The 20,347-nt window shown below is 37.8% G+C and overlaps 1 protein-coding gene across 1 annotated transcript; it reads left to right on the forward strand.

The window, feature by feature from the left end:
* The first annotated feature begins 377 nt into the window (after positions 1–377).
* On the forward strand, positions 378–18,622 carry LOC139951038 (protein DD3-3-like). Its single transcript, XM_071949855.1, has 14 exons — positions 378–514; positions 1,830–2,071; positions 5,191–5,268; positions 5,812–6,004; positions 6,835–7,017; positions 7,736–7,928; positions 8,554–8,726; positions 9,723–9,969; positions 10,541–10,603; positions 11,610–11,767; positions 12,840–12,983; positions 13,924–13,995; positions 15,427–15,601; positions 16,650–18,622. The coding sequence occupies exons 2-14, from the start codon at positions 1,934–1,936 to the stop codon at positions 16,840–16,842; spliced, it is 2,010 nt and encodes a 669-aa protein (XP_071805956.1). The 5' UTR covers positions 378–514; positions 1,830–1,933; the 3' UTR covers positions 16,843–18,622.
* The last annotated feature ends 1,725 nt before the right edge of the window (positions 18,623–20,347 follow it).

Consider the following 20,347-nt stretch of genomic DNA (forward strand, 5'->3'; position numbering starts at 1 on the left):
GCTTAAGGGGGGTTTGGAGACAAACATGCTGGCACCATAGAGCCATAATTAGCTTTATGGCTGGAACAAAGTTAATTAAGAGAGCATTTCCGTGTTTGTGGAAAACAAACAAAAACTCCCTTTTCGAGTGAGGTCGAATAGCGTCTGACTTTGTGATTTAAATTGTCTACAGTAATTCCTTATATATTCATGTTTAAATATTTCAATTGTTACTATTTTTATTGATCAAATTAGGCCTGCTACCTTATAATAGCAATTACGTAATTGTTGGGAACAACTACACCCTGCCCAAGCGAATGCGTCACTGACATGACGTCATCACTACTTGTTGGAACTACTTTTACCTGACAAACCATCAACAATCATTCATCCGTGACGAGTCAATGGGGTCGCGGGTTTCGGGTTGTTGTTGATTTTACGTGTGATGTGCATGCAGACTGACTGCTGTTCTCTTTACTGCACATTTTGCATTAGTGGGAAAAGGCAACTCACTGCATAAGGTGATATTATTTTGGTAAGTAAGATTCTGACAATGTTGAAACCTATTTTGCACAGTTCCATGTTACGAATGTAACTATCGCTGAGTTTGGCTTACGAACGTTACCGGTTACATTACGATTTAAATTTGATCTGTGATTCTTCTTGGCACTGTTCTTCACCATCACTGCACTGTTGTAAGTTATGTAATCCGTGTTGTCTGTTTTGCGCAATTTGAAAATGGTGAACAGACATTGACAATATTTATGTGTGATTTGTTATTTATGTTCAAATCAAAGAGCTTTAACTAAGAAGATGGAAATAAGTCCTCTTCCTCTTGAGGAATGTTAACCTCCCAGTGTGTGTTAGTGTTACAAAATGAACTCTAGAATCAGTTCAGATGGAAATTGTGTCTCATTGGCCTGCACTGCTGCAGGCTGCACTGGTGGTGTGATTGAATATGTCATATGAACTTTAGTTCAGAATCAGTGACCTTACTTCGGATGGAAATATGTTTTTGGGTGGAGGATAACACAGATCTGGTCCTTGGTTTATGGTTTGAACTAGACCCAGCTGGGGCGCTGCACTCCTTTTACAAAAAATTTGACATCTGCGATCGTGCGACCGCAGTACGTGTATGTCAACTTTGTTTCTTTATTAGAGGACTAGCGCACCCCTTACTTTTTTTGGTTCTATAGGTTTGAAGTTTATTATATGAGCTTCCAGCCTTGAAACTAATAATTTCTTCCCCCGATGATCACCAATCATGACTTGTATTCACCTCATTTATTAAGGGAATCAAAGTGTGTTGAATCGGTTTTCATTTAGTGGTTTAAACCCGCCTGGTTCTTGATAGTTTTACCGAGACGAAGTCGAGATAGTTTATCAAGAACCAGGCCTCGGCGGGTTTAAACCACTAGTTGAAAACCGATTCAACACACTTTGATTCCCATGTTCATAAATACCTTTTCGGTCCAAAAACATCAACACTTTTTTAACAAAAAGTAAAATAAATGCAAAGATTTTAATTGTTCAATGATTTCTTTCAACACAACACCCCTCCAACTATGAAATGATAAGGCCCGTGGGCAAACAACTCCTTATGAGAAGATTGCTTCGCGCGTTTCGCGTGATGTGGCACAACTGTCCCAGCCGTTGCTCTCGACCAATAGGAATGAAGAAACTGTCTTAAAGGCACAGGTGCAAGCTCGCGTGTCACGCCCATGTTTCAACACTTTTTACTGGTGTTATACCATCTGTTCAAACAACCCCTCGTGATGCCCTCTCGACCAATCAGAATGGATAAACTGTCTTAGGTATTTATGAATTATTGTGAACAATTGTTCTTTCAGATAAAACTGAACTACTTAAAGGAGGAGTAGTTAAGACTGCTTTTATTTTGAACACCATCCAAACCCAATTTCCTGCAATCTCTTGGCATCATTCGACAACCAAGATGCGCTGTGTAGTGGTACTACTGCTTGCAGTATGCGTCAATGCTGATGTCTACATGCACAATCCCAGGGGCTCAAATAACAGGTTAAATGAGAGATCTGCTAACCGACAAAATGGCAATAGAATGTTTGATTCACAGGTGAGTTAGATTGTTAGAGCCTAGCTGTGATAATATAATTTCAGCTCTTAGAAACTTGGATACCTGCAGTGTTACAATCTTCCAGAAGCCCCGGTTCCGATGTGCCCTCCTGGGCCTGACATCCCCCCTGGGACAACGCACACATCAGCTTTGTGATGCGCTAATTGCATAGTGTATGGAAAAGAAAAATTACAAGTATCTCGTCAGATGTGTTTAAAGTGTCACCCTTCAATTTGTCAAAAACCCAAAATGTTTGATGGCGTTACAATAACATTGCAAATTATTGAACTGAGAACATATTTACTTAGTTTATTCCTGAAATTGGATGATAGGCCTATACAATCAAAACAGTATTGAATTTGACCTTTGACTACCACAAACTTGTTTGGATTGTACATTGTGCAAACAGACCCACTTTTTCTAATGTCAGATTGCATTTTACACCATTACATTGTGAAGTTAGAGGCTTATAGTTTCCTCCACTTTTATAAGAACTTCACTATTTGGAAATCAGGTGCATCCAAAAGACTTTTTTTTTTTACATTGGAGCCCCTCTGTAAAGTAGGCTCTGATGCAGCTTACATTATAGATTTTGTTAAACAGTGTTGAATTCACAGATTGATATTCCCAAAACTAGTCAGTATTCTCCCTTGGTGTATCCCATAATAATGCATCAAATAACAAACCTGTGAAAATTTGGACTCGTTGGTCGTCAAAGTTGTAGGGAAATATTGCAAGAAAAAAAACACTCACTTATTGCATCTAGGTGTGCAAGTTCAGATGCATGAGAAAGTTTTTAGGCTTGTTAGACCTGTAAAGTCATGTTAGGCCAGGAAGTTTGTCATGCGTGCCGCGCTTTTTCTATGGTGCAGCGGAGTGTGATGCACGATGGGACTGAGCATTTTCTGGATATTCCAATGAGCATGCTTGATACGTTTGCCCATCCCAGCGCCTTTGGTTAAGGCAAGGCACAGGGGACAAGCAAACATGTTTGTATTTCAACAGCTGTCTCTGAAATTGGGCCCAGGTAGAAGTGGCCTTAAAAAAAACAGGCACATTGGTTCAGTCATCTTATTGCCCTTGGGCACCAGGAAGTGAAATTTACAGTCATTGTTATTTAATACTGACATACAATAAGGGGTGTTAAGGCTATTTTAAACCTGATGTACAACAACAGGTGATGCCATATATTTCCCCCAAGTAGGATTATCATGTACCCCATTGAGGAAGAACAACGACCTGCAGTGGGCACTATGTCTTGGAATAAGGAAATAGAGATTGCTGTAGATTCACTTTGTTGACATTGCTATCACACTGTGTCTTGGAATAAGGAAATAGAGATTACTGTAGATTCACTTTGTTGACATTGCTATCACACTGTGTCTTGGAATAAGGAAATAGAGATTGCTGTAGATTCACTTTGTTGACATTGCTATCACACTGTGTCTTGGAATAAGGAAATAGATGAGACTAGATTCACTTCTTGTTGTTATCTCTGTGTCTTGGAATAAGGAAATAGAGATTGCTGTAGATTCACTTTGTTGACATTGCTATCACACTGTGTCTTGGAATAAGGAAATAGAGATTGCTGTAGATTCACTTTGTTGACATTGCTATCACACTGTGTCTTGGAATAAGGAAATAGAGATTACTGTAGATTCACTTTGTTGACATTGCTATCACACTGTTTCTTGGAATAAGGAAATAGAGATTGCTGTAGATTCACTTTGTTGACATTGCTATCACACTGTGTCTTGGAATAAGGAAATAGAGATTGCTGTAGATTCACTTTGTTGACATTGCTATCACACTGTGTCTTGGAATAAGGAAATAGAGATTGCTGTAGATTCACTTTGTTGACATTGCTATCACACTGTGTCTTGGAATAAGGAAATAGATGAGACTAGATTCACTTCTTGTTGTTATCTCTGTGTCTTGGAATATAAGGAAATAGAGATTGCTGTAGATTCACTTTGTTGACATTGCTATCACACTGTGTCTTGGAATAAGGAAATAGATGAGACTAGATTTACTTCTTGTTGTTATCTCTGTGTCTTGGAATATAAGGAAATAGAGATTACTGTAGATTCACTTTGTTGACATTGCTATCATACTGTGTCTTGGAATAAGGAAATAGAGATTACTGTAGATTCACTTTGTTGACATTGCTATCACACTGTGTCTTGGAATAAGGAAATAGAGATTGCTGTAGATTCACTTTGTTGACATTGCTATCACACTGTGTCTTGGAATAAGGAAATAGAGATTGCTGTAGATTCACTTTGTTGACATTGCTATCACACTGTGTCTTGGAATAAGGAAATAGAGATTGCTGTAGATTCACTTTGTTGACATTGCTATCACACTGTGTCTTGGAATAAGGAAATAGATTAGACTAGATTCACTTCTTGTTGTTATCTCTGTGTCTTGGAATATAAGGAAATAGAGATGAGTTTTTTCTTTTGCTTGTTGAACTACCTTGTGCCTTTTGAATCTATTGTCTAAAGGTTTCCTTATTTGTTTAGATTAATACTGGATAATACAATTGATGAACCCATAATCATTAAAGTTGAAAACAAAGCAACATTTTCGGTTTTCTTATAATTAATTGTTTATATATTAATAATGGAGATGACAATTGGTGAACCATAATATAAATTAAAGTTGAAAACAAAGCAACATTTTTTCTCCCTGTTAAACATTATTTAACAACTTGTTGTCATCAACCTTAATGTACATGTTTTTTTTTATCTTTTAAACTTTGGTTACAGGCCCTACTTGCTAATATTTTCATTGTAAATAACATTGCCATGTCATCCTTACTCCATAAAAATTATGCTTTTAAATCTTTCAACCAAACGAAAGGATTTACAATTTATTCTTTGTTCCCTTGTTTTTTAGTGCGCAGAATAGCATTATTTATTTAATTACATTTTGGTGGATTAGTGCGTGTAAATCGATCAATGACAGTTAGACCTATGACGGTATATTTGTAGACATGTCAAATACAATTTTCAGAAATTGAAGTGACGGTGGACACAAACTTGCCTTCAAAAGGATTCGCAAAAAGGGGACGCAAATTTTTTTATCAGTTTTATATATTTTTTTCTTATTTTCAGAATAACAACAGAGGTGGTTACAATGTGGGAGATTCAACTGAAAATCCTTCCAATAGTGAGGACCAGCAGTATAGGATGGTGAGTATAACCCCCCCCCCCCCAAGTACCGCACAGCCCAATGGACTCTACCAATGAAAAAAAACCCACAAAAAACAAATCTATCTCTGATTAAAATGTTCTATAATCCTAATATCTGGCATGCTCTAATCTCCATAATGTCTTAGTAAATATTGCTGTACCTCATATAGAAAAAAGCATTGGTCCACCAACAGAACCTTGTGGAATTCCACAATTTAAAAGAACCGGGTTTGATCTAGCATCGCTGATACAAACTAATTGGTGACGGTTTGATAAATAAGATTTGAACCATTTAAGTGCCTGACCATGGATACCAAGTGAATTAACTCCTCTCGGTATTTGCAAACTAGTTCCCTCGGCTTCCCCTACGAAACTGTTTTGTCAAGCTCCGATACCTTGGGGGTGGGGGGGGGGGTTGTCTTCGACTGTTCACCCTCAAATCATTTGATTGTATAAATATTGAGAAACCCACTTTGCATTGCATTTATCCTCTTTTAATTATTGTATACAAATAAATCATCTCACCTTTGCTCCTCCTTTCAGAAATATTTTTCCAGTGCGGCCTACAAGACAATGACGGCAAACGGTGAACTGACCGGACAGGGTCAGAGCCTTATGACCATGGAATGGACCAATCAGCACGGCTGCGGTGGAGATGAGAACACCGACCCGCATAAACTCAATTGTAACATTGTGTTGCAGTACATGTGTCAAGTAGACGCTGCCACTGCTACAGGTAAGAACCAGGCTTAAAGAGGACTAGTCAACTACAGTGATACAAGGGGCCTTTCTCAAATCTTGGCTTTGGCTCTGGGTTAGGCTCCAGGCTCAGTCCGCTGATGTTCGAACTATCGTATGCAATAGGCCCTACTAGAGAATTTTAGAGAGCTTTTTAACATTTGCAGAATAAATAATTCTATTTCTACGCACTGCTCCAAAAATGCAGGTTAAAAGGCCAAGCTTTATTTCCACTCCTCAGATGAAAATTATTTTTGAGACATTGTTTTACTCATTTCTCAAAAACCTCAGCAGTTGATATTTTAAGGGAAGCTTTCTACCACCATTATCCTTAAACTGTGTACACGTGTAAGTTAAATGTAAATCTGTGGACATTGTGTTTTGTGTCCAACAAAAAGTACCCCAACCCTTTAGAGGCACTGGTCACTACATGTTTTGTAACTACCTGGTAACAAGCAATGCAGACCTGATCACAGTATAAATAATTGTGAGAAAGTGCTCCCTCTGAAGTAGCGTACATGTAGTTTTCGAGAAAGAACTAAAATATTTGAAGTGAATTAGAGAGCTCAGAATTAGATTTTGAGGTCTCGAATTCAAGCATCTGAAAGCACACAACTTCATGTGGCAAGGGTGTTTTTTCTTCCATTATTATCTCGCATGCAACTCGACGACCAATTGAGTTCAAATTTTCACAGGTTTGTTATTTAAGACTGGTCTTTGATAACTACCAGTTGTGTCCAGTGTCTTTAAACAAAACTATTTGACCAGATGGAATGATCTTCCAAACAAAACAAGTTTTGACATTAAATGTTGTCCAATCCTATCCAGGTGATGTTGACACAATCCGTAATGGCCGCACAACCAATACCCAAGGTCACACCAGGATCAACAACCTGAACGAGAACCAAAACGCTGCCAATAACCGCAAAAACAACAACGTCAGAGAAGACCGTGGATTGCATGAGAAATGGGACTGGTATGATAAATGCTACAACAGGGAACGTAATGCTGGTAAGACACTTTTTATTCTTAGTTTTTATGTCTGGTAACAAATCTAAGCCCCTTTTCGAAACCATGGCTTGGGCTTTGAATTCGGCTTTTGGCTCTTGTTTGAAGCCCTGAGCGCTAATGCAAAGCATGCACAATTTTTCAAAACAACTGTGGGGCCAGGCTAGCCTGAGCTGAATCCCAAGCTGATGCCTCAAAAGTGAACTTAGAGGGACATGTTTTTTTGGCCATTTTGCAGAGTCAAAAAGTGTTGTTACTGTACTTTGTGAAATGGCCGAATAAATAATAATAATTATAATAGACTGGTCTCTATTTTACAAATTTCTTTTAATGGTGTTCATTGTAAAAATGTTTACTGGGAGCCAGACCCATGTAGGAAGGTCTGGATGGGAGTGTTTCAGATAGATTAAGGCCTGCTGATGATATATATTGTAAGTGTTTTTGATTCTCAATCAGGTTGCATTCACCAGAGCTGTATGCTTCATTTTTGAAAGGGGTAATGGCACCAAGTATTCTTCATTGGTAAAAGGGCACTCTATGAGGAAATTGTAACTATTTACTGGAGCATTTCAGACCAAGGCAATGACCAAGGGGCATGGAGGCAATCGCCTTGATTGTCCCATGAAGTATCAGGCTTGATTCACTTTTCTACCTACCCACATAAATGTTGTGTTGACCACGAGTATTTACAAGTTTAATAAACTTGCTGTTTACTTTCCAGGGTTGTTCACTGCTGACCAGAAGCTGAAAACCAATAACGGTAATGGATACAGCTCGGCAATTTACACCCGACAGAATCCCAACGGCAACAGACGTGGCTATGAGTGTCCAGAAGAGAGAGACTATTACCCTTACTGGCACCCCTCCCCCTGGAAAGACATGGCTATTCTCGTCAGCAACACAAGCTTGTGCGAGTGAGTGATATTATAAATTTGGGTCACACTAAGTAGTATTTGACCTGAATCAAGAAAGGCACTGGACACGTTTGTAATTGTCAAAGACCAGTATTTTAGAAAGCTTGGTGTATTCCAACATTAAATGAATAAAATTTAAAATCTGTGAAGAATTTGGCTCAATTTGTCATTGAAGATGCAAGAAAAAAATGAAAGAAAAGCCACCCTTGTTGCACAAATTTGTGTTCTTTCAGATGCCCGAAAATGGCTTCAGGCCTGAAGTCTTTAGTAGATTCAAATATTTGAGTGTGAGAAGTTACCTTTTGTTTCAAAAAGTACATTACTCTAGTAGAAGGAGTTGTTTCTCACAATGTTGTATACTACCAACAGCTCTCTGTTGCTCGTTACCAAGTAACTTTTTATTCTAATTTATATTTTGAGTAATTACAAAGCGTGTAACTACCAAAAGCTAGCCTAGGACTAGTCATACCTCTTTGTATAATCTACCCAAGTGCCTTTGAATCAGATATCATTATTATTTTTTATTATTAATAATAATAATAGTAATAGATATGATCCTACTGGTGTGCTATGTTTTCATTGTGTGTCATCGCTTTGAAAATGTATTTTTTTAATCAAATTCTAGGTTTTACCAGTCAGAAAGTTACAACGTAATGCAGAAGCATGAATGTGTGGAAACCTATGGCAATGGTAACACTGGTGACCGAAAGCACTGGTCGCGATGGAACAATGAGGCAGAATGCACGGAAAATGGCGGCCAGTGGTTGGCCTTCACCAACTATCTAGAGAAAGCGCCACGTAAGTATTTTACTACCATCATTTGAAAAGTGCATGACCAGAAAGGATTGATGCGCAAATTTTTAAGAGTAATTTATTGAGCCCATACATTAAGCAACCGTCATGCCATGCTGATTTTGAAGCAATGTGTGATTAAATAGCCTGCTGCAGAGTCTAGTAAACCCTGCACCATATGAACAAGTACATGTGTGTAGGTCAACCCTTATGCGCAATACACATTTCCCTCTTCTTTCCAAGGATCATGTATCATTATCATGCCTGTATTAGAATTGTAATCCCCATCTAAAAATGGCATGATATTCTTCCTACTTTAGTCTGATTTACAATTTTTATTGCCATTGAGAAAATCTGAAAAACTTTGATTAAATAGCCTGAAAATACTATTTAAGCGGCAAGCCTACACCATGCATGTACTAAGTCAAGTTGTCCAACCTTTTTTTCTGGGGACCAAATATTATGCCTGTATTAAAGGAACTGAGTACTTTTTGTAGGTGCGTACGTTTAGCTTCCCTGGGTCGACCCAGTGTGTGGCGGTTATTTTTTCCAGGACGAACATGGGTAATTATCTGCACATGTTCGTCCTGGAAAAAAAATCGCCTCACACCGGGGTCGACCGGGGGGAAGCTAAACGAACGCTCCCACTAACACAAAAAAAAATGTCCGCAGATTTACATTAAACTTTGAAGATAATGATAGTAGAAAGCTTCCCTTAAAACATTACTTGCTGAGGAGCTGTTGTTTTTGAAGAATGAGTAAAACAGAGTCACATATAAAAAAATTGTCTCAGTTTTAGTATTTAAAGCGAATTTACCAGTTATGGTGTTTTACCACAAATGGATATTTTGTTTTTACTTGCTAAAATAATTTTTGTCTCACTGAGACAAAAATTATTAATGTGACTTGTTTTATTCATTTCTGTAAATCTGTGGACATTGTGTTTTGCGTCCGACAAGATTCACCCAGACCCTTTAAACAATTTCTTTGATCCCACATCAGAATACAATAATGCAGCTGCTTGTACAGCAAGATCAGGTACTGATGGTGTACGCTACGTATGGGGTCGTCCAGAAGGAGAGATGACAGAGCAATGCCTAGTAGCTTTAGATCCTCCTGATTGTCAGCCGGCCCCATGGACCAGGGTTAATCACCTGGGGAATACAAGGGGTGGAGAAGCCAGTCAGTATGAATGGACTATGCCGTACTTCCCATCTGGAGACACACAAAGATGCGTTACACGACTTAGGTAATTGTAGTTGAAATAAAGCTGTCAAATCCTCTTAAAGGGATTGTGTTTGTTTGGTAATAGACCTATCCATTAGGCTACTCCGCCCAAGGCGCACGTGTGAGCAAGAACACAAGAGCCTCTTCAATGCCATTCTGCACAACTCTGCTGCGCGCGCCAAGCAAACGCGCACGCATGTTGAGCCTTATTTTGTTAGACTTTTGGTTGTGCGATGTGTTGTGATTGGTCAATACGCAATGGGGCGGAGCTTAATGGATCGGTCTATTAGAACCTACTGTTTGTTACTACTGTGTAGTTGTAGCTATATACCATAAAACTAATTTTTAAAAATTTTCATTTTAAAAGTTGGTAGCAAAAAACAATTTCTCTTCTAAGGAATTTTTATTTTACTCTTTTGCTTTAATCTTTCGCTGAGGTTTGCTATAGTTTGTTTTGTTTGTGTACATGTTTTAGATGTACATGTACATGTTTTAAGATTTTCCTCATTCGTTTATTTTTTATTTTGTAAAATGAGGGCCCCCAACGATGATCTGTGCAGAGGTAAATTTTTTGACATTGTGATTCATTACAGATACAACATCACCACAGATGACTATGATCCAATTACTACAGATGCTGCCCAAAACCAAGATGTGTACGTAGATTTTCTGCATTTTTGTGTTTTTTTTTTACCCTAGTAATATGGTTTTTTTTTAACCCCAAATTTAATTACGTTATTTTCAAGAAGAAAAATTGTTGAAAGAAAGATTTCAGTAATTTTCATTAATTCTTTTAAAGGTTCTCCTATATGGACAATACTGATTTATTATTGATCCTCGGTCATTTTTAAGATAAAGTATGTTTTTCACAACATTGGGTTATGTTTTGAAGAATATACTCTTGTATTCTGTCCATATAACTATTGTGAGGCATACCTTTTAAAGGTTGGGTCATACTTCGGTAATGATTTGAAAAACGAAAACTGTTATTTTATATTCTGAAGCCTAATTGTTATGGAAATGGTAACGGTAGAAAGCATCCTGCGAAAAAGTTGTTCTGAAAAGTACCCATTTTTATTAAAAAACAATAAGAGTTATTGAAAATTTTAAATCTGAGAACTGCGTTGAGCGTGACTCGATCTCAGATTTCTTAGGGTTGGTGTCCATTCGGGAATGCTGCTAGGATGGGGAATGGGGTTGGTATCCGGCTCTCACTTTGATAATGTGATTGGGTCCGACATTCTCATGAAAGTACAGTGAAGAGGTACTGCTGTTTTCTCAACAAGTAGACACTGTAAGAATAAACTATAAATAATAACTTGCAAGTACAACCATGTATTAAATCTCATTTGAGGAAGTGGTGGCTCTGAAGAGAGCAGGTTCAGTCTTAAAGTTTTGAAAAATATACTCTGCTCACCTTCAGTAGAAAAAACCACCACTCCCTTGAAAGAGATTTAATATACATATGATTGTACCCGCAAGTTTACTTTTACTTATAGTGAATCTTGTTAATCACACCATGCCAAGCTTCAAACGTCACTCAAGTAGACACTGTATTCAGCTTAAACTTTTGCATGTGACTTTTTTTGCCTTTGACAAAAATGAAACAATGACCCTGCCTTTATTTTGACTGATTAAATGAATGTCCTATATCCATTTTAGGAATGGAGGTGTCATCTCCCCTGTCCAGCAGAATCCCTATGTTGATATCGGCGCTGATCGTCTGGCCCTTCGTCTAGCCATCAATACAGCCCAGTTTGGTCGCACCTTCCAGGATCGTTCCCATGCTCTGATCATGATGCCACGCCCAGCTGGTGATGGTAAGTACGAAGTTTGATGTCTCTCCCTTCCCTAGTTAGGACTCGGTCAGCTTAATTTTTTTAAGCAGGAAATAATGCTAAGCTAAACCGTTTGTGAAGAAAAAATAGTGGTGTACCAGTTCAGATCAGTTTTAATGACATGGTATTTTGGCCGGTGTAAGCCATTACTGCCGAGTGACATTTTCTCATAGCTGAGCATCACAGTGTGATGAAATTCATCCCTGTATTTCAATGTTGGTACACTGTAGCTCTGTGCTGCTATGGACTTGGATTTAAGAGAAATATCAATTCCTACCTTCAGCTCCCCTGAGTTATCTTTATCTTTAATGGTGTTTCGTGGCCAAGCAGATTAGAATACAGGACTCAAGCTCTGGCGTTTCTGATCACTAGCTCTGGCGTTTCTGATCACTAGAGTGTGGGTTTGAGTCCCGGTCATAAACACTTGTGTTGTGTAATGCCTTAAAAGAACCCAGTGTACTTAACATAAAGCGCAGGGGTCGCCTCAGTGTTCCTGGTTTGACTGGTAGCACATTGTGCCATAGCACCTTGTAAACCATTACATGGCTCTTTGTAAAGGAATAGGTGTCATATGTACTTCAAAACGTAGCTTTGCATACTTTGCAGGAAAAAATAGTGAGCGCTTCATCGGGTGTGATACGTCCATCGGGGGTGATAAAGCGCTATATAAAAACTAAGTACTACTAATATTTAGACATGTTTTTTTCTTGTAGCCCTCACCAAGAGTGTCTTTAACTGGCTTAAACAAAAACCGAATCAATTAAAGGGCTGCTTAATGTCAATGTTTGACTGCATTCGTCCACAACACCAGCATACTGACTTTGCATACGTAGCAGTGGATGTGTGTAATCTATACTGAATTTTTTCTCTGCACCGAAGTCTTAAATGTAATACCTTTGTTTTTTGGAACCATTCGCTTGTTTGAATTCAAAGTTGAATGTTTCTCAAACTGCTCTATACTATTGAACCCTGTTGTAGGCTTCTCACCAATAGTTTTGATTGTCGTTAGTTTCAAGAGTGATAAACCCAGTTTCATACACTTTGATACTCACAGATGTGAATGCAGCCAAGATCTTCAATTTGAATGTCCGGGGGAAGCGTGGTAACATTGTACAGACATTTCCAGCAGTAGAGTACGACTTCATCCCTAAAAATTTGGAGATTGATGCTGGTGATCTGGTTCACCTTCAGTGGACAGGTGAGTTTAAAGGCACTGGACACTTTTAGTTTTAAAGGCACTGGACACTATTGGTAATTACTCAAAATAATTATCATCATAAAACCTTTCTTGGTGATGAGTAATGGGGAGAGGTTGGTAGTATAATACATTGTGAGAAACAGCTCCCTCTGAAGTGACTAGTTTTCGAGAGAGAAGTAATTTTCTACGAATTTGATTTCGAGACCTCAAGCATCAGAGAGCACACAACTTCGTGTGACAAGGGTGTTTTTTCTTTCATTATTATCTCACAACTTCTATGACCGATTGAGCTCAAATTTTCACAGGTTTGTTATTTTATGCAATATATGTTGAGATACACCAAGTGAGAAGACTGGTCTTTGACAATTACCAATAGTGTCCACTGTCTTAAAAGGCACTGGACACTTTTAGTTTTAACTAAAAATGTTTAGCAGAAACACGTGGTAACAAGCAACGAAGAGCTGTTGATAGTAAAACATTGTGAGAAACGGCTCCCTCCGAAGTGATAGAAAGACTTCAGGCCCGAAGCACTTCTAACACATCTGAAAGCATACAAACTTTTGCAACAAGGGTGTATTTGCGTGCAATATTTTCTTGCAACTTTGATGACCAAGTTTTTAAAATTTTGTATGCATATGTTGGGATACACAAAGTGAGCATCCTGGCCTTTGAAATTTAAGTAAACGTGTCCAGTGCCTTTAATACACAATTGCAGTAAAGCGATTTAAATCAGGCACAATCCTTTATTTCCTTTTTTTTATGGCAATGGAAAACTTAACAATACTTTATACAAAGTATAGTTATATATGTGCTAGGTAGTTTTATTTTGCACATTTGGTTTATGGTGGATTTCTGACTGCAAATCATGAAGGAATTGAGCATCTCTGCTATCGTCCTAGGAAGTTGTTAATGAGTCCCATTTAATTTGATTTGATTGCAGGATCCAATACCCACAATAATCAAGCACCAGGAGGTGACGGTCAGACTGGTGATGCAGGAGAAGGAAGAGGAGGTAAGACATCTATTTTCATTTCTGGTTGTGAAGCCCAGGAGCTGATTTTACGAAATGCTAGGATTAATCCATAGAAATAGAACCCGGAGAACGCTGAGCTGTGCCGCCCTCTGTGATGGCAAATGATCATCACACGAGACGTGTGTACGGCAAAATGAGCATCTCGTGACCACGTTTATGGCATAATGGCAAGAGGACATCGCAGATAAACCGTTTCTAGTGTTTCATTGGCCAATGTGATGTCTTATGTGTTGTCTACTGTATGGCAAAATTGCAAAATATTTTGCCATACACGTGTAAAAAAGAATTTGTACGCGCATCCTTAAAATGGTCATACAACGAAAACGGATGCACAATGACACACTCAATGTTCTCCGGGTTCTGTTTCTATGGATTAATCCTATCCTGATTTAGGATGAGTAATCCGTACTAATTTAGAACGAGTTCAATGCGTCCTAACATCTATTGATATAGAACTTAACTCGTCCTTTGTCCCAAGACTAATCCTAAGTTAGGAAGAGTTTTGTGAAAACGAAATTAATCCATGTACTAGTCAAGAGCCTAAATGTAGAAGACACTGAAGAAGATTCAGTTTTAGATGTGGCAGGACACCCCAGAGAATTATTCCAGGGAAAACCCATGTAAGGGACTTTAAAGCACAATCCACATAGTGCCCCCAGTGAGATTCGAACCAGATTCGAACCAGTGTCATAGAAGTTGAAAGCAAGGCAAGACACCAGTACCCTAAGCTGAACGCCCTATAAATTGTTTGGTGCATTTAACTGTGTAAGATTTACTATCACATCAATATGTGCATTTAGACTTAAGGAATCAAAGCGACCATAAGCGGCTTGTACCAGAACAACAAATCGGCTGCAAAGTTTGACCTATTCCCATTAATATATTCAAAATGTCATGTTCTGATATAAAACCTCCATTTTAGTTTTTTAACATATCCCAGTCAACACAAAACTGAAATTTCTGGGGTTTTTTTCTAGTGACATTTTTACTTACAAATGTGATGAAAGAATAATATAAGCATTGTCTTTTCGTTTGTGATGATTATGCAGAAATGAATGATGGTCTCTAAAGGGGTAAAGCATTACCTATAGCAACACACTCAGCAATCGGCCATATATAGACCTTTATCATGCTGCTTCCATCTTGGTCACGTTCCTTGTGACGAATAACAATAGTGATTGTTAATGATCATTATGCAAATAGGAACCAGACTATTTTGTTCTTCCAGCCTCGTAATGGTTACATTGTTATCAATGGGGAGATTTCAAGAAACCTGCACCATGGTAGAGATCTATAGCCACAGCTATCTTTTCAGACACAACCTTTCTCTTTTGGGTGACCTTGTTTTAGTCTTGTACTGCCAAAAGGCTGACCCTAAAATCAAGTTATTCTCTCTCTGTATATATGCAGGCACCGACCGGACTAACATTGTGCAGATGTTGAATCAGCTCGATAACTATCCCATGCCCTTTGAGCAGAGTACCATGTGGACCGAAGCTACAGTGAAATGGATTTACTTCCAGGATACCCCTAACATTACACCTAAGGACTTGGCAGTCAACATAGCAAGCTCTGGATTCTACCAGTAGGTTAAAAATCAAACTCAAATAAGTGTTTTTTTTTCTGAATGGGTCTCTGGGTGTTTGTTTGGTTTTGTTGTTGTTTTTATGTGTAATTTTGTTGGTATGGCTCAGGATTATGAAGCCATGTCTATGTGAAAGGAACTCATTATATTCTACTTTTAAAACATCTTTCTAATCATTTGCATTTTATAACAAACGGTTACAAACACTTTACAAAGACCAACTCGACCGATCCAAGGCAACATGTTCCTTTAATGGCTGCTACTGTGGAATGATCATCAAGTGAGTGTGCATTGAGCATAAGGTGTCCATAGCAACAGCCAGAGCTGTAGTCACCAATTTAGACATTGTCTAATTGAGCTCTAAATGACAAATTTTGGGCCCCAATTTTCAAATTTGTATACCCTGTTTCCAGATCCTGACACCTGGAGTTATACCTGGTAGTTTTTCCCTTTTGGTATAATTTTTCTAACTAGCTTCATTTCCCATCATTCAACCACAGGAATGAAGTTTTGTTTCTTTTCATAACTGAATTTGGATGCAATAATCCATTTGCGAATAATGTCTGGTACATGACTTGCCTGATCACAAGTTACCACTTGAAGTTGAATTCTTCAGACTGCTACATTACAAGAGAAGCCAAACACCCATACACGATTTTGAAGGAATGTGTATGGAACAGTAGTACCAGGCTTCTGCTTATTTGGAGCTTGCTATACAAAAGATTGCCCTAAACCATTTGACATAGCAACTGTCTCTATAATAGTCTGAGGAATTCAATTGATAGCTGTAACTTGTGACTATAAAACAAGTCGTTGTACCAGATTTTATTCAAATGTATATTATATTATTGTATTTGAGGTTTAGCTTTCAGTTTATTGGAAATCATTTTGTTTGTGTAATCTGGACACAGACATGACAGCAGTGGTAACGCCAAGGGGGTGGGGCTGTCCCCTCGCACCACCACCTGAAAAGTCCTTATTACACCGCAGCATGAGAGTTTGTGTCTTTCTAAGAATGAATTTATCTAATATTTCTTGCCCCTTTTAGGTGTATGGAAGCAGCCACCTGTGCGTCTCAATCTGTGGCGAACAAGAACACGATGAACAATCTACTGAACAACGCACCCGCTTCATACCCAGGAGCACTCATGCAATTCGCAAAGGGAGAGTATTTCTACATGGGGAGTCGCAATAATAACTTCAGCAATCGCAGTCAGAAGGGCAGACTTATGATCAAGTAAGGTGGCAATAGAATGTCCAGTTATCTTGTGCTAAAGGGATCTTTAGAGAAACCAGGGATGGGTTTCACAAAGAGGTAAGATCACTCTTACGTATCTTTCTCGTCTTAACTTAGGACTTGCCTTAAGTTTGAATAACTCCTAAAGAGTCCTAGGACTGGTCCTAAGTTAGGACTATCTTTGTGAAATTGATATCAGTCATTTTTTAATCTTTTGTTGAAGTTACACTGTCACTAAATTTGAGTGAAACCATACTTTCACCGGACAAATAATCCCAAATCGTAGAGCCTGTTGGGCGAGCCTATGTGTCATGTGGACACCCAGTTTAGAATACGGGTACCAAACACAAAAGGACTGCTGTTCACTCTCCAGCAATTTTAGAATTCTGAATTATTTTTCAAATTCTGGCTACTTTGGTCAAGAATGTCACAAAGACAAAAGCTGCAAATACAAATCCAATGTTTCTGATAATACTCCTCCTTCGTTGTTATTAGGAGGTGTATTAACATATATATTGAGTCTATTTATGGTCCCTTAATAGAGTGATTATTTTACCGATTAACATTCTGTCATGGTGTTTACTTTTTTAATATGTAGTTGTTTTGCACTTCAATTGATAATGATTTACAAATGTAAACACCTCCTACTGAGTACAACTGTCAGCACTTTTTTTATTTTTTTATTTTTTACCCTTTATTAATATTGTCTTTCGTATTATAAGTATTAATAATTGTTTTGTATCACTACAGAACAATAAATCATCGTAACATTCCATTAAAATTAGTGAAACTTTCAAGGTCTTGTGGTCTGTTTTTTTGCTGGTCGAGGCAAATCAGTTTGTTAACTGACACTCTCTGAAAGATGAATGCATTTCCGATGACAGTAATATTTTGCGCTAAACTTGTCTGTCAGAAACTCAACATACATTGTCCTAACACAAGCCATTAATGTTGTTCTTAAATGTATATCTTTATGTGGGCATGACCATGCATCATGAAAATATAACATACATAAAACTTATTTCATTGTCACAAATAATATTCCTTAAAATGCTTATTTTTAACCTTGCATTTATATATTTATGTTATTGTCACCAACTTGGAACATGTTTCAGTCTATCAGTTGTAGATTTAATTTTTTTGAAAGTGGCTGAGAAAGAGTTATAATTTGTATATTTGAAGACAGATTTGTGTTTACTTCAATATTTTATATTTAGCGTAATTCTGATAAAGGTGTGTGATGGACATAGTAATTAATCATGAGCTAGATGCCACTGGGCAGAGGTCAAGAAGACCTACTGTTAACGTAGGTTGGGAATTATTTCATTTGTGTAATTGTTGCATCAGAAGCAATGAAATTTTGATTATCATCTGTGTGTTATCCATGGTCCGTGCTTCATGAATTCTGCTGAAAAAAAAGGATTTGGAACAGTGCGATAATGCATAACACCCATAGCAACACCCTGGGTTATATTGCTAGTAAACAATTGTCTCTTCAGTCAAGATTGTTGTTAAGATTGATGATGCTTTTTAATAACAATGTTCATGCTAAGTGGAGAGTATTTGTCGTAAAGGTTTTGAAATCAGGATCTGATAGAAGTTGTGATTGTTGTTATATGCATTTCATATAATGTCTTTTTTGTACAATTTAACTTAAAACATCCATGCGTTAATATGCAAGACATTTGTTTTACTTGTCATAGCAATACATTTTCATTTTACAAGTCTGTCTGCTGGTTCAGACATTGGAGAAAGTTGGAATAAATACTTATAGAAATCTTTAACGCATGTCATGGGTAGTGAATATCTTTTGTTTATCAAATTTTGCATTGAAAGAAAAAAAGTTTGCCCTAAAAAGCAACAAGACTTGTGTACTTGTCAAACTTTGCACTAAAAAACAACACATTTTGTCCTTCAAAACAACAAGGCTATAAGGCTTGTGTACTTAAAAGCAACAAATTTTGCTTTGTGTAAAAAGCAACAAGGCTACTTGTGTACTTGTCGAATTTTGAAACATTGCATAAAAAAGCAACAAATGTTGCCCTAAAAAACAACAAGACTATAGCCTTGTGTACTTATTACACTTTGCACAGAAAGCAAAAAATTTACAACGAGAAACCAGCCAAAGATTGCAATACATAGTGCATAAGAGTTTAGCTGGTCTCTACCTAGACTGCAGATCAAATTTTCACTAAGTAGCAACAAATTTTGTCCTAATATGCAACAAGGCTATAAGCCTTGTGTATTTATTACACTTTGTACAGAAAGCAGCAAATTTACATATAGAAACCAGCCAAAGATTGCAATACATAGTGCATAAGAGTTTAGCTGGTCTCTACCTGTACAACGGGAAACCAGCCATACATTGCAATACATATTGCATGAGAGTGAGCTGGTCTCTAGTCTTACAACGGGAAACCAGCCAAAGATTGCAGTACGCACAGTCCATAAGAGTTAGCTGGTCTCTACTGATACAACGGGAAACCAGCCAAAGATTGCAGTACATTGCATAAGAGTTTAGCTGGTCACTACCTTTACAACGGGAAACCAGCCGTAGATTGTAATGAGAGTTAACAGGTCTCTAGCCTTGTGAACTTATCAAATGTTGCCCTAAAAAGAAACAAATTCTGCCTTAAAAAGCAACAAGGCCTTGTGTACTTGTGGAATTCAAACTTTGCACTAAAAAGCAACAAATGTTGCCCTAAAAAGCAACAAGGCTATAGCCTTGTGTGCAGATCAAATTTTGCACTAAGTAGCGACAAATTTTGTCCTAAAATGCAACAAGGCTATAAGCCTTGTGTATTTATTACACTTTGCACAGAAAGCAGCAAATTTACAACGAGAAACCAGCCAAAGATTGCAATACATTGCATAAGAGTTTAGCTGGTCTCTACCTGTACAACGGGAAACCAGCCATACATTGCAATACATATTGCATGAGAGTGAGCTGGTCTCTAGTCTTACAACGGGAAACCAGCCAAAGATTGCAGTACACAGTCCATAAGAGTTAGCTGGTCTCTACTGATACAACGGGAAACCAGCCAAAGATTGCAATACATTGAATGAGAATTTAGCTGGTCACTACCTTTACAACGGGAAACCAGCCAAAGATTGTAATGAAAGTTAGCAGGTCTCTAACCTTGTGAACTTTTCAAATGTTGCCCTAAAAAACAACAAATTTTGCCCTAAAAAGCAACATATTTTGCCCTTAAAATAAACAAGGCTATAGCCTTGAGTACTTATCAAAAGTTGCCCAGAAAAAGCAACAATTTGAAAGCATCAAATGTTGCCCTAAAAAACAACAAATTCTGCCCTAAAAAGCAACAAGGCTATAGGTGTACTTTTCAAATGTTGTCCTAAAAGCAACACATTTTGCCCTAAAAAGCAACAAAGCCTTGTGTACTTGTCGAATTTTCGAACTTTGCACTAAAAAGCAATAAGTTTTTTCCTAAAAATAAACCAAGGCTATAGCCTTGTGTACTTATCAAATTTTGTCATATACAAAGCAA

This window comes from Asterias amurensis, chromosome 2 (assembly GCF_032118995.1).
Source record: "Asterias amurensis chromosome 2, ASM3211899v1".
NCBI lineage: Eukaryota > Metazoa > Echinodermata > Asteroidea > Forcipulatida > Asteriidae > Asterias > Asterias amurensis.